The sequence below is a fragment of the Geotrypetes seraphini genome, chromosome 3 (assembly GCF_902459505.1).
Source record: "Geotrypetes seraphini chromosome 3, aGeoSer1.1, whole genome shotgun sequence".
In the NCBI taxonomy this organism is placed as follows: Eukaryota; Metazoa; Chordata; class Amphibia; order Gymnophiona; family Dermophiidae; genus Geotrypetes; species Geotrypetes seraphini.
Window position 1 is genome coordinate 366,740,428 of NC_047086.1, and position 15,301 is coordinate 366,755,728.

The 15,301-nt window shown below is 44.4% G+C and overlaps 1 protein-coding gene across 9 annotated transcripts in view; it reads left to right on the forward strand.

Annotated features, from left to right (window-relative positions):
- Window positions 1-15,301, forward strand: part of AFDN (afadin, adherens junction formation factor) — a 350,456-nt gene that overhangs the window by 94,886 nt on the left and 240,269 nt on the right. For all 9 annotated transcript variants that reach the window (XM_033938337.1, XM_033938335.1, XM_033938342.1 and 6 more), the window contains exon 5: window positions 13,159-13,319. In XM_033938337.1, coding sequence (XP_033794228.1) covers window positions 13,159-13,319 — 161 coding nt within the window. The remainder of the gene's footprint in view (window positions 1-13,158; window positions 13,320-15,301) is intronic.

Below are 15,301 nucleotides of genomic sequence, written 5' to 3' on the forward strand. Positions count from 1 at the left end.
TTGGAAAATTCTCAGCATTGGTCATTCCCAGTACTTCTTTAAAAAATTTCCTTAATAAAATCTCAGGTGACAATAAATGAGTTACTGGAAAATTGACCAAGCGTAGATTTTTCACTCTATTCATGTTCTCTATAGATTCAATTTTAGAATGTATTACTATAGAATCTTTAACAGCTGATACCGAGACAGCTTGTAAATTATTACATTGGTTTTCCACCACATTTAGTCGTTTATCCAAACAACCTAAGTTAGCATCCACATTTTCTAATTTAGAAGAAACTAACTGAGAATAGTCTCCCATTTGTTTCATCGTTGTCCTGAGAAACCCTTCAACTCTGGATATACCTAACCATAAGTCTTTTAAGGTAATATCCTGTGTTTCCTCTGTTCGTGTGTTTTCTTCCGCTCCACCAGTAAATATCAATGGCTTAGGTATTTCAGCGTATACTAATTTACTTAAATGGGTAGATGAAACCACTTGAGCTTCGGTTATAGTGGGTGTTATATTCCCACTATCACTGGGTACCGGATAAAGGGGATGAGTACGATTGAGAGGACTTATTGAGGCTCCTGACAAGGAGGAATCTACATTTGGTGGTGCCACTGGTGAGTTGTCAGAAAATAATAATAAATGTCTATCCATTGGACCCGATACCACTGGTGTAGAACTTTTAGGTTTTATCTTTCTTTTCCCCATATTCTAAGCAATCATGTAAGAGTTATATGAAGACTTTTATATTACCAACCAGCTTCCAGCTCCCGGGCTCCTCGTGGCTCCAAGGGGCTCCCAAGGGGCCTGGCGTGCCCCTTAGGGCATGCCCTGCGGCTGCGCGGCGGCTTGGTTTTAAGGCATTGGAGACGGACCCGGTGACGTCAGGGGGTCCGTCTCTGTAGATGCCTACCAGCAAAGAAAAAACAAAGTCCAGACCGCTGCTGCAGGAGGCCAGGAACGAGCGTGAAATCCCCTCGGGTGGTATCCTCCGGATGTAAGAAGGCTCCCCTAACACATTTTAAAGTTAGTTGCCCATTTAAATACAACGTCTTATTGCTTTAAAAGACCAAATAGCGTTCGCTGGTGTCTTAGAACCTGATGCAATTTGTCTAAACCACAGGTGTCAAATTCAAAGCCCATGGGCCGAATCTGGCCCGCCTGGTCATTTTATGTGGCCCGCAAATCTGATGCTCCCAGTGTTATCTTGTGGCTGGCTCCCTCCTCGCAGCCGTAGTATTCACGAAACCGCATGCAGTGGCTCCTCGCATGTCCCGCGCCTCATCCGGAAGCATTCCCTCTGACATTGCGACATCAGAGAGAAGGCTTCTGGTTCAGACGCAAGACACACGAGGAGCTGCTTTCACGTGGCTTCATGCACACTGCGGCTGTGAGGAGGGAGGAGCCGGCCACAAGATAACATCGGGAGCATCGGCCCATGGTCTGCATAAAATGACCAGGTTGGAGCCAGCCAGAAGGTAAGACATCCGCCGGAGGGAGGCACAGCATGGAGGGAGGGAGTCAAAAAGGGAGGATGAATGATTTTATTTTCAATTTAGTGTTTGAATGGTGTCAATTTTGAGAATTTTAACCTGCTGTCTATTTTTTTGCACTGCTCAGGAAGAAATACATTTGTTTCTTTTTCTCTTGGGGTTGTATCGCATGCAGAGTCTTGAATCTTAGGGTTTCTTTTTTATATATAAGTGCTTTTAGTTTTTGGTTCTATATTTTCATAGGGGGTGGGGTCAGGGGTTGAGATTGGGCAGGGTCTGGCCTGAACTTAGCCTGTATTTTGGATTTCGGCCCCTTAATGTGATTGAGTTTGACACCCCTGGTCTAGACAGATGGCCAACAATTGATCAACTTATTTTCTTTCTCAAAAAATGGCCACACTTTGGAGTTTCATCCACATAATCATTGTTATCACTTTGTTTAATTATAAGTTTCATTACTTTATGATTGTATTAATTCACACAGTTAAGTTTGGGGTCTTAATAGGTGTCATATCATTAGCCTTGAACATTTGCTACTTTAGCTCTGTGCTATATACATCTTTCATTGCCTGTTCCCATATAATAATCTTTCCTTAGCATCAACAGCAGATGAATCCAGAGACTAGTGGGATTACGCCTATCTGCCAGCAGGAGAAAGCTAGAGAGAACTGAGTTGCCCTCAGCATTATTGGATGCACAGCCTCCTGGCCAACCAGTATACTCTTCCAGCAGGCTGATGGATGCGTTTCTCACAGCTCCTGGTTTCTGCTTGTGGAGTCCTATCCAGGACTGGCTTTTTAGAGCTGAGGTGTGTTCTGGCTTAGCGGTGCCAGCTATAGAGGTCCCCCCCTAGGTCCCTGCTTCACCCTCTTGGAGGACATACCTGCTCACCCCAGGTCCCTTCCCCTTACTAACAATCTAGCTTCTGTGCTTTCTCCTTTCCCACATGAAAAAAAAGAGGCACAGTCTATGTAATGGATTTCACCAGCTGCTTCCTCCATCAAAGGCTTGGTCTCTTTTGATGCCACTGACTTGTATCCCAGCTCCTTCAGTTGGCTGTTTGGTTTCAGGTGAGTGTTTATTTACTGCTTTTCTCCCTGTTGGGGATTCCGGGCGGTTAGTTATGTAGCAGCTGAAGGAGCTGATGGGGACTTGGACGAGACTATTTGTCTAGCCCTGTTGAACATAGTTCAGGGAACTGCGCTGTCTCTGCTCTCGAGAGAGCTTTGGTAGGAGAAGTATTGCTGTTTTCCCCACACAAGAGAGGGGAGCCTGCATTTAGTGCTGTTGCTCATGGCCATCTTGTTTTGGTAGGAGCTGCCCGTGTGGGTCGCAAGCTCTCAGTTGTTTGGCTCCAGTTGGCATACTGGTTTGGGCTTTGTGTATTTAATACCCGGACACTAAACTCATCCAGTTTTTTATGCGTGCAAAGTAAAAGTTGGGACACTTTCTTGGGTGCCCTGGTGCGCTAGCATTTGGCGGGAATGCTGTAGCGCCTGCCGGTTTCGGACCCGCTTTATATGTGAATGAATCTCCCTGGACTATGCTTTATGGTTGACTGGCCATCTTGGCAGTTATTCTCGGTTGTGGAGTTGGAGGCTCCGTTTCCGCCCTCCCCTTATCTTTACAGCGGGGAGTGGGTTCATTTGCACTTTGGTTTCATTTTTTTGACGTAGTATAGCACGGGGTGTGTTTCTGAGCACTACTTTGGTTGTCCCTGCGCTGGTCTGGATAGGCTGTATCAGAGGGACTGTGGACCTTTCTTATGTCAGCCATAGAATTCTCTCTCGCTCTTTCTCATACATGTTTTCAGCAAGAGCTCTCTGTAGTGTCTCTCTGGTGGTTTTTCTTATCTGGTCTTGCTGGGGTTAGGACAGCTTTCTTTCAGTTGTATTGGTTACAGGCTACATTGACATCAACAGGCTGTAATCTGTAGGCTGACCGTACATTGGCCAAGGCGCCATTGGGACCAGGGTCAGTTTCCATTAGGCGTGGTGTCGCCTTTTTAGGTAGGTTCCTTCATGTGTTGCCCTAATTTTTGTTTCACTTCCTCTGGGTGATGCCTTTTGGGCAGGCAAATTATATGCTTCAATGGCTTTCGGGCAGGCAGTATCTTTTGACACTATGGGGGGGGGGGGGTGACAGGCGACCAGCCGGCCTTGATTCTGCCATGGCTCTGCTGCAGCATTCTGTGTATAGGTGTATGGGTCATTTCCTCTCATGTGCTGGTTTTGTTCAGCAGTTGACTTTTTTTTGGGGGTGCTCATGGTTTAGTAGTTTGACATGGCTCTTCTTTAGATTATGAGCAATTGCTTTTTGTGTTTATAGGCTCGGTGCCTTAGAACCTTGCAAGGGGTATGGGGCCTGTTGTACTTTTGTGGCCTCTCCTGGATGTCATTGCTTTGCCAAGGGCTAGGGCCACTGGGAGATATAGCGGGTTCAATGAACTTAGAGTTCTTCTGGATCCTTATAGTCGTGAAGGACTGTTGCTGTGCAGTCAATCTATTTGTGTGGGGCAGTGCCACTATGGTTTCCGCAGCATCTTGGTTTCATGCACTGATTGCTCCTACTCGCATACTTTCTGAGGGTTAGCCCGTTACCAGTTGCTTGGTATCTTCTTGGACACTGCATGGCATGCCTTGGAAGTAAGGGGTATCACAATACATTGGTGGTGGTACTCTAGATATCCAGAGTTGTAGTGTGGATGTGGTGGCTAGTTATGACATAGCCTTTCATACGTCGAGGCTGATGGAGCAGCGTTTCCTTCCCTCCCTACATTAGGCTGCTTTGCTACATCCCACTAGTCTCTGGATTAATCTGCTGTTGATGCTAAGGAAGAAAAAAAAAATTATGTTCTTACCTGTTAATTTTCTTTCCTTTAGTCACAGCGGATGAATCCAGAGCCCCACCCTGTCTCAACTTTTGTCAGTCTTATGTGCAGATTTTGAGATGCTTTTTTCTGCTGGGGTTTCCTTTTTGTTTTTTGAGTAATGGTTCTCCTGTATCAGCTGTGTGGGAAACGAGTTTCCTGAGTCTAATTTTCTGATGTGAAGAATGATACTGGTTGGCCAAGGTGCTGTGCATCCAATAAGGCTGAGGGCAGCTCAGTTCTCTCTATCTCCACCTGCTGGTAGATGGATGTAATCCCACTAGTCTCTGGATTCATCTGCTGTGATTAAAGGAAAGAAAATTACAGGTAAGAACATAATTTTTCCTTATTTTTTAGCCCACTTGCTCCTCAAGTGTTTTTTAAATTCAGCATCTGGGTTTGAATTTTTAATTTTGTCTTCATGAACATCCACCACCTCTAGAGTTTATTCACGGTCACATTGTGCCACTTCACTTTTCACACATGCTATAAGGATTTTATACACAAACCTTACTTATCTCATAATTCACTTTTAGGTATTCACTCATTATCATTTCATTCACACTTTCAGACCATTGATCTTGTATTTTCAAATTGGATCTTTTATTTGATTTTTATTTTCCTGTTCTGTTCACATTTTGATCAACTCTGATGATCCCACCTTAGTCTGTCCTTTAGTTTTTCCCCATTTTTTACTAAATTTTATTCATTCTCTCATTTTCAAGGATGAGGCACAGTTTAGCCAAAACACGGACCATGTTGAGTCCGCACTAGAGAGCTGCACAGGAACGGGGACGACGGGAATCCTGCGGGACCCGCGGGTTCCTCCTTCAGGTCACGGGGATCCCTTGGGGATGCCCCCTAGGGTGGCGGGGATCCCGTGGGGACGCCTCCGAGGGTCGCGGGGTTCCTGTGGGGCTGGATGCATTCAGCCGCGAGGCTCGTCTCCCTACCTGCCCTGCCGCACACAGCCGAACGGAAGTCTTCCTGATGTCAGCGCTGACGTCGGAGGGAGGGCTTAAGCAAAGCCCTCCCTCCCTCCGACGTCAGCGCTGACATCGTGAAGACTTCCGTTCGGCTGTGTGCTGCGGCAGGGCAGGCAGGGAAAAGGCAATGGTACAAGGCGGGGGGCGGTCCGCCCCGGGTGCAGCACAGCCAACCAGGTCCCCCGACCGGCCGACAACAGGCCCGGTCCGTCAAACCTCCCTGCCCTGTAGCCGTGAATCTAAATTACTTTCTTACAGCAGCTTCAATACTCCAGCTGCTGTAAGAAGGTAATTTAGATTCGCGGCTACAGGGCAAGGAGGTTTGTTGGACCGGGCCTGTTCTGTTGTCAGTCGGGCGGGTAAGGGGCAGGGAGGGAGAAAGGGAGGAAAGGTGGAGTGGAGAGGAAAAGGCGCTTAAGGTAAAACTGAGGGGGGGGGGGAAGGACGCTGAAAGCACTGGGGAAGACAAAGGGGTGGAGAAGAACACTGAAAGGACATGGGGAAGATGGGGGGAGAGAAGGACGCTGAAAGGACATGGGGAAGACAAAAGGGTGGAGAAGGCCACTGAAAGCACATGGGGAAGACAAAGGGGTGGAGAAGGACGCTGAAAGGACATGGGGAAGACGGGGGGGGGGAGAAGGACGCTGAAAGGACATGGGAAGATAGAGGGGGAGAAGGACACTGAAAGCACATGGGGAAGACAGAGGGGGGAGAAGGATGCTGACAGGACATGGGGAAGATTGGGGGGAGAAGGACGCTGAAAGGAAATGGGGAAGAGAGAGTGGGGAGAAGACGCTGGCAGGGAAGAAGACAGAGATGCCAGACTATGGGGGGAGTGGAGGGAAGAAGATGGGTGCCAGACCAATTTGGAAGGGGGGAGAAAGGGAGGCACAGTAACAGAGCAAATGGAAGACGAAGAGAGAAGAGAGACAGTGGATGGAAGGAATTGAATGAGAACATGAGGAAAGCAGAAATCAGGCAACAAAGGTAGGAAAAAAATATTTCTTTTTTTTTTTTTTGGGGGGGGGGGGGGTTAGGATAAAGTAGTATATTAGTTGTGTTGATAAAAATTAATAAACATTAGAGGCTCTGGTAGAAACCCGTTTACAAAGTATGTATTCTTCCCAATTAATATTTCCAAATTAATAGTCTTTTTGCTTATTTGTAAATGGGTTTCTACCAGAGCCTTTAATTCAGTAGCATAATTAAATGAAATAACTATTTCTGTAGTTTATAGGGACGGGTGGGATTCCTCACGGGGACGGGTGGGACTTTGGCGGGGACGGGTGGGATTTATGTCCCCGACCAACTGTCTAGTCCGCACAATATGCATGTTTTATTTTATTTTTTTCTTTTTAATGTTTATTGAAATTTTTATAATATACAGCACATATAAAACTGAAGGAATGACAATATAGAAAACCAAACACACCGAGTAATCCCCTTCAGAAACGCATCACATTGAAAACCAACAGCAAGTAATCTGTGCATGAACAATTCAAAGCCCACCAATGGCCAACACCCCAAACCCCCCTTACATGTTTGATTTCTTACTGATCTTCATTGTGCGCAAACATATTCATTAGGGATCTGACTCAAGGGCTTCAAGGCAAGGTAACCTTATTCGCTGATGACGCCAAATTATGCAATATAGTAAACGGCTATAATCTACAGGATGCTATGGATCAAGACCTGCGTACTTTAGAAAATTGGTCCTCGATCTGGCAGCTGGGCTTCAACGCCAAGAAATGTAAGGTCATGCATCTCGGTAACGGAAATCCTTGCAGAACTTACACCCTGAATGGAGAAACTTTAACCAGGACTACGGCAGAACGAGACTTAGGAGTAATCATCAGTGCTGACATGAAAGCAGCCACTCAAGTGGAGAAGGCTTCATCTAAAGCACGGCAGATGATAGGTTGTATCAAGAGAAGCTTCGTCAACAGGAAGCCTGAAGTCATAATGCCATTGTACAGAGCCATGGTGAGACCTCATTTTGAGTACTGTGTGCAATTCTGGAGGCCACATTACCGTAAGGATGTGCTCAGAATTGAATCGGTTCAGCGGATGGCCACCAGGATGGTCTCGGGGCTAAAGGGTCTCCCGTACGAAGAAAGTCTGAGCAAATTGCAGCTCTACACTCTCGAAGAGCGTAGGGAAAGGGGAGACATGATTGAGACATTTAAATACATCACAGGACAGGTCGAAGTGGAAGATGATGTCTTTCTTCTCAAGGGACCCTCGACCACAAGAGGACACCCGCTCAAACTCAGGGGAGGGAAGTTTCATGGAGACGCCAGGAAGTACTTCTTCACAGAGAGAGTGATTGAGCATTGGAACAAGCTTCCAGTGCAGGTGGTCGAGGCACGCAGCATCCCAGACTTCAAGAACAAATGGGATACCTATGTGGGATCCCTACGAGGGTCATGCCAAGGGATATGGTCACTAGGGTATGGACTTGAATGAGCAGGTCAGTAGAGTGACAGTACAATTACAATTATACTTTAGGGGGTCAGTAGACTTAAGAGGGTGGGTAAATGGTGTGGGCAGACTTGATGGGCTGTAGCCCTTATCTGCCGTCATCTTTCTATGTTTCTATGTTTCTAAACAGTTTTTTTGAATCATAGGAATTATATTGCTGAAAATACAGAAGATTGTTGTTGTTTTAATGATTTACAGTGCATTGTTTTTATATTTTTAACTTTTTCTGTATCATCCAGATATGCTTGCACCACCTCTTTTCTTTTTTGATTTTTTCCCATAGTGTAGAGCAGGGGTAGGGAACTCCGGTCCTCGAGAGCCGTATTCCAGTCGGGTTTTCAGGATATCCCCAATGTATATGTATTGAAAGCAGTGCATGCAAATAGATCTCATGCATATTCATTGGGGAAATCCTGAAAACCTGACTGGAATATAACTCTCGAGGACTGGAGTTCCCTACCCCTGGTGTAGAGAATAGGTCTGTCTTTTTGAATACTATACTATGTGTAGTTCTGTTGACTTAAATATATAGCAGAACTAGAAGACACTGAAAATAATATAAAAAAAGGGATGGAACAGTGCTCCTATGGAGAAACGTTGGGAGTTAAGGTTAGATGTTCTTTGGTTAGGAGAAAAGATATATTATAGAAACCTATAAAATCTTGAGTTGGGTAGAGCACATAATTTCAGAATGGTGTTATTACCCCTTCAAACAATATTGAGTCATGGGATACTTCATGAAGCTAATAGGTAGTGCTTTTAAAAATTGTTGGAGGAATATTTTTCACCCAGTGCACAATGAGGCTGTGAGTTTGTTGCTGGAAGATGATGTGACAGCAGTTTAACATAAGCTGGTTTATACCGTACAAGCTCCTGGAGGAAGCCCCCCAAAAAACCACTTTCTGGGTAGACTTTGGAAAGTCACTGCTGATCTTTTCAGTGCAAGTAACAAGGAGTGATTTGTTTGAGATCCTACTAGGCTTTGACTGGATCCAGGCAAACACAGCCAATATGTTAGTGTTGGGTGGTCGTGTTTTGTGTTTTTTTTTTTTTTATTGTGGGTAACCTTAAGCAGAAGGGCTAAGGTTTAATATGATCATCAAGCGTTTGAGTTCTCTGCATAATACAGAATGTATGCGGACTATTCTGCTAAGTCACCTACTCTTCTGCATTGGTCTGGGGATTGTCCTTCTTTTAGGATCATCTCCCATGCCCCACCCTTGTTTCCTGTGTTCAGGTGTTCCTTCCAAATCCTTCTTTCTGGGAAAATAAAATTTTCTAATCCTGGGAATTAATTTTCAGATTTTTCCTTTTTCTAAGCGTCCTAGGTTGCTGCAGAACACTCTGCCTTAAAATTACAATACATTACATTACATTGGTATCTTCTATCCTGCCAATACCTTTCAGTTCTAGGCGGTTTACAACAAGAATTGGCCTGGGCATTCTCAGGGAGATTAGATATAGTATGTGTTGGAATCTGGGGAGGGGTCAATAAGATTTAGTTAGACAACCTGTTATAAAATTACCCTCCCGATGCCCAAACCTCATGATGTATTACTTTCTTGTTCACTGATTATGAAGGAACAGCTTTTTCTCACAATTCCAGCACCATCTTCTTTCTTTATTATAACATTATAATCTTACTCAAGCCAACTATGCTCTTTCAAGATCAGAGATAGAGCAGCTTCAAAAACCAGCTGGGCAGGGGTTGCTTTATCGGCAGCTGCATACAATGCTGGCACCAAGTGCATCACTTCCATATCTTCCTCTGTACCTCTAGGCCCAAGAAGAGAAGCCCACGAACGCTCCTTAAGTCCACGACCTTGTGAAAGTTGCCAAGTCTCGAGATCAGCTGACATTCAAAGTGACCACTCAAGCTTGGGATGCCAGCAATAGGAAGTGGAAAAAAAAAACCAGTACAGCCTTACAAGGGGCATTAGAAAGGCAGTGTATAAATTGAAAACAGAAAAAGAAATGGCACATTTCATCTTCAACAGCATTTCTCCATGCTTTGCAAACAACTTCAGAACATGTAGCCTCCTCAAACCTGAAAAGTGATTGGATGTGCCACCACACTAGTGAGATTCAAATGGAAATAAGGGGAAACAATAGTATCCTCACTAGGTTATTGTTGGGAAGAGTTTGGTGCAGAGAGAAAATGTGGCTTGGCAAAGGCTGAAGTCAGCAGCAGTAAAAACCCTTAAGACACATTCAGACCTTGTCCCAACCCAGGAAAGCCATCTATGCTGCCACTCTTTATCTCCAGACAGAAGGAGGAGTCTGAGATCTGGGCATGTTTATTCTACTTTTTTATTAATTGAAAAGATTTATACCTTACCTATCCCTAGCCAGCTAAGAATAAAAACATACATTAAGCTACCAAAACAAATTATTAACAAAACATTGTATAATACCACACACACAGTCCCCCTCAAGTTGATATACTAAAATTCAAGAATAGAGAAAGCCTGAACATACAAGTGTGTTAAGCACTTTTTAAAATTGTTGTAGTGAGGAACAAAATCGGAGATAACCTGGTAATGCATTCCATAATTTGTGGCCAGCTACAAAAAAGCACAAGTCATTGTTTCAGTCTCTCTCCTTCTCTGCATAAATCCAACAAACTGCTAAAACCTGTTTCTTTCTCTTAACTCTTCTTTTTCGGTCTCATTTAAGTGGTGCTTGTCACAGACCTTGTGACCTTGGACAAGCCTCACTACCTTCCATTGCCTCAGGCAGAAACTTCAATTATGGCCCCTCCAATGACAGGCAAATATTGACTCAACTTGAATGTAATTCGCCTTGAACTACAACTGAAAAAGGCAGAATTCAAAATCCAAATTTTATTTAAAAAAATTTAAAATGTGTGTATGTAAATGCTGGAATCAAATAAGTAGAGAGTGGTAGTTGAAAGGTGCTTAGGTTTTATATTGTTGGTGTACTATGAAACATGCAGTAGTCTGTTCAGTATGATGGTCTTAAGACCATGCTTAAGATGTGTTCCCTCTTCATTAGTTTCCAACATTTTACATTACATTACATTACATTACATTAGGGATTTCTATTCCGCCATTACCTTGCGGTTCAAGGCGGATTACAAAAGGTTAATTTAAAAAAGCAGAGTTACAATGATTAGCTAGAGAGGTAAGTTGTAGATCTTATAAACATTTAACGTGTTGTTGTGGGTGAGGTGGTTTGTAAAAGAATTAATAGGTGGTCACAGTGGAGGTTCTTTTGTTATTATTAGTGCGGTAATGGGTAGATCTAATGTCAGTTTTAGAGTTACTAAGAGGTCGTGATGTTATTGCTGCTTCAGGAATTTCTTGAAAAGTATGGTTTTTATTTCTTTTCTGAACGTCCTATAGTCTGGGGTGGTCATCAGAAGGTTGGAGATCTGGTTGTCCAGTCTTGCGGCTCGAGTGGCTAGGAGGCCGTCGTGTAGTTTTGTTCTTTTGACTTCCTTGATTGGGGGGGGGTATGAATGGGGAGTGCATTTTTCTGTGTCTGGTAGTGGGTGCTTGGATGAGGCGGTTGTTCAAGTATGATGGGCTGTCTCCGTGTAGGGTTTTAAATAATATGCAGTAGAATTTGAATTGGATTCTTTCTTGGATTGGAAGCCAATGTGAGTTGATGAAGGCTTCAGTGATGTGATCATGTTTTCTCAATGAATAGATGAGTCTCAAAGCTGTATTTTGGATTGTTTGGAGTTGTCTAATCGTCGTTGCAGGGCAAGGAAGGAAGAGGATGTTGCAGTAGTCCAATATACCTAATATTAGGGATTGCACTATAAGTTGGAATTGTGTTCTTTCAAAGAATTTTCGGACTTGTCTCAGATTTCTCATGATTGCGAATGATTTCTGGATTGTTTTATTTATTTGCGGTTGCATAGTGCCGCGTCTGTCTATGGTCATGCCAAGTAGTTTTATGGTGGTTTGGGTGGGGTATTTGATTGCGTTTATATCTAGGTTGATTGTGGTTTGGACCTTGTCATTTTCGAGAAGGATGAATTTGGTTTTGTCTTGGTTGAGTTTGAGTTTGTGGTTTTTCATCCAGGTTGTGACTGTTTCAAGTGTTTGGTGAAGTTTGTCTGTCATGGTAGGTTTAGAATGATCGTATGGGATGAGGATGGTGATGTCATCGGCATAACTATAGGTGGTTATGCCTAGATTGTCCAGATGCGTTCCTAGAGAAGCAGTGTAGAGATTGAAGAGGGTAGGGGATAGTGGAGATCCTTGTGGTACGCCGCAAGGGTTTGACCAGGATTCTGACTTTTCTTTGTTAGATTTTACACTGTAGGTTCTGAGTTTTAGGAATCCTTCAAACCAAGAGTATACTTTATCTGAGATGCCTATTGCGTCTAAGATCTGTAGAAGGATGTTGTGATCCACTAAGTCGAATGCCGCAGTTAGGTCCAGTTGTATGAGAAGCATTTTTTTCCCTGTACTAAGGTGTTGTCTGACGGTATCCATAAGGGAGCCTAGTAGTGTCTCTGTACTGAAGTTTGTTCTGAATCCTGATTGCATGGGGTGGAGTAGGTTGTGGTCATCTATGTAATTGGTGAGGAGTTTGGCTACTAGGCCTTCTATAATTTTGACATATAGCGGAATTGAGGCTATAGGTCTAAAGTTAGATGGGTGGTTTTGTGGTGCTTTTGGGTCTTTTTGGATTGGGGTGATGATGATTTCCCTGAGGTCAGCAGGGAATGTGCCTTCTGTGAGCGTGAATTGAATCCATTGTAGAATTATGGTGCGGAATTTTACACTAGAGGTGGTAAGGAGATATGAGGGGCAGTGGTTGAGGTCACAGGAGGCATGACTGTATTTTTTGTATAATTTGTTGAATTCTGACCATTGTATGTTGGGGAATTGAGTCCAAATTCTGTCTGCAGCAGTTGCCTCTTTTCCTGAAGGGTGGATTGTGATTGTGTTTTGATGGGATGGGTTAGTGATGAGAGTGGCTCTGGCGTTTGTAATTTTGTTCTTGAAGTGTTCTGCTAAGAGGGTGGGTGATGGTGGAGGGGTGTTCGTGGTGGTTGTGTATGGTTTGGTGTCTGTTAGTTCTTTCAGGATTTGGAATATTTTAATTACATTATCCGAATTAAGAACTCTTACAACAAGAAAATGAAAGAATACATACAATCAAAGCAGCATAACCACTTCCACTCACAGCTCTACCCCTCCCCACAATGATTCCTCTTCCCTTACCAATACCTCAGTACCTCTCAAAGGGCCTTGGCTCTTATGACACTTTGAGATCATGATAACCGTTCCCTCCTTATTAATGTGAAATATTTTTGTGACTTGGTTCTTTAATGTCAATGCTTCTTTTTAATCTTGATAGTGAGAATTCACGGCTTGCTGCAGAGGTGTACAAGGACATGCCAGAGACTAGTTTTACTCGTACAATATCCAATCCAGAGGTTGTCATGAAGCGGCGGAGGCAGCAGAAGCTGGAAAAGAGAATGCAAGAATTCCGGAGCTCTGATGGCAGACCAGACTCTGGTAGGTTTTCTTTTGTCCTAGGGCTGCTGAAAGGCTTAGTTCTGTTGCAAAGACATAGGATTCTGTACTTGTAGCTGTTTGTTCCCCCTAGTCGTGAACTTTGCAGAAGGGTGTCACTCAAATCTTTCAACGCCTTCTCTTCAGCACTGGAAAACATCCCTCCCTTCAGTTTTTCCTTCTACAAGCAAACTCAGAAGGTGTGTTCCTATCTGCTTTGCTTTCCTTTTCTTATTTTCAGTTTTTTTTTGCCGTCTGTTTTATATTTTCCTACGTGGCTTTGATTCTCGGAGGTCCCCTTCTTGGGCTTACTCAGCTGGGGAAAGAATGCAATCCCATGTGAGTGGAGTGTTGCTCGCAGGCCAGCCTTGCACTGAGTACCTTTGTAGCCAGCCTGCTTTGTGTCCCTTCATGAGCTCGGGGTCCATTCCCCTGGGAGCTTGCTCACCTGCTGATTTATCAGAGGTTTGAGTGCAGGGTGTGGGGCCCCTGTGTAACAACCTTTGGGTTATTGGAGCTGACTGCAAACTTTCTCCCTCGACACATCGTGGGGATTTTCAGAGGTGAGAGCCGTAGTTGGGCTGACCAGCAGCCAGAGAAGATCTCCAGTTGTGGACTTATTCCGAGGCAAAAATATTTTCCCTGCAGGCAGGCTGCTGCAAGCTGACAGGCGCCAAAAGTCAGTGAGCGTTCCCTTTATTCCCTAAGGGAAAATTCAGTGATGGTGGTGGGGGAAGTCTGAAAAAGCAAGATTTAAGGACTTCTGGGGTTAGTCAAGTTTCCCCACCTCCAAAATCTATTTTGTCTTTCCGATAAGCTTCCATGGGTCGTGTTTAGTGCAATTTTTCTGGCAGCAACAATCGTGGATTTTTAGTTTTTGTTTTCCAAGTGTTTTTTTTTTTTTTTTTTTTCCTGTCTCAAAACACCTCGTTTTGCTTAGGGATCATCTGCAATGGATTCCCCAGTCTAACCTTAAACCATGTATTTGTTTTTGCGGATTTGCTGGATGAGGAGCGGCTTCGTTTCACATGCTGCAGGGCATAGGAGGAAGGGGCGGGGACTTTGGGCTCAGCCTCTCTCTCTCTTGAGTCCTCCAGGCCACAAGCATCTCAAGAAGCCCAGTTTTTGGAGAAGAGATTTCATCCAGAAGCTGCACACACTGATGGAGTGAAATGTAAGAACGTGGAGGCGGAGGAGGTGCTACCTCCCCAGTCAGAGGTTTTGCTGGGGTCCTTGGAGCTTCCGGTCCAAAGATTCTCAGATTTTGCAAGTCTCCTGTGGAAAGCCTACTTAACGAGCCTTTGAGTGTGCCAGCTCCAGTACATGGGGATTCACATCTGAAGCAGGCCTCTCTGCTTCAGAATACGCCAGCTCCTAGTATAGGTGACCATTTGGAGCAGAACTTTTCTATGCCTTTATTATCAAAAGGCTCCGCTACATCCTTGGAAGATTTTGGGACAGGAAGTCAGGAGGCTGTGGCGGCTGTTGATCACAGTGATGATCCCTCAGTTCACTGTCTTTTCAAATCAGCTTCCTTTTCACATGCCATTTCTGACATCCTGTGTGTGTTGAATGAAGCTGGATCCTCAGCAGCCCGCCACCTTTCAGTATTCCGTTATGAGTGTCACTAATGCACAGACTACCTTTTTTCCAGCCTATCCAGACATTACCTTCTTAATCACTGACCAGTGGGAGAGGTATGCATTCGCTGGTGTCTCACCCAGACATCACTCAGTTTTTGAGGGGGACACTCAGATTGTGTCTTCCCCTGTATAGGCCGTTTCCGTCTTGGGACCTTAACGTTCTGAAGGGTCTTTCTTGGGCTCTGTATGAGCGCCTGCCAGATGCATCCCTCTTGGATCTTATGATCAAGACTGCTTTTGGTTGCTATAGTCTCAGCGAGGTGGATCTCAGCGTTACAGGCTCTCTCCCGTAAAGAACAGATCCTCAGGTTTATGGAGGCCAGTGTGTTTTTTGTCCAGTCT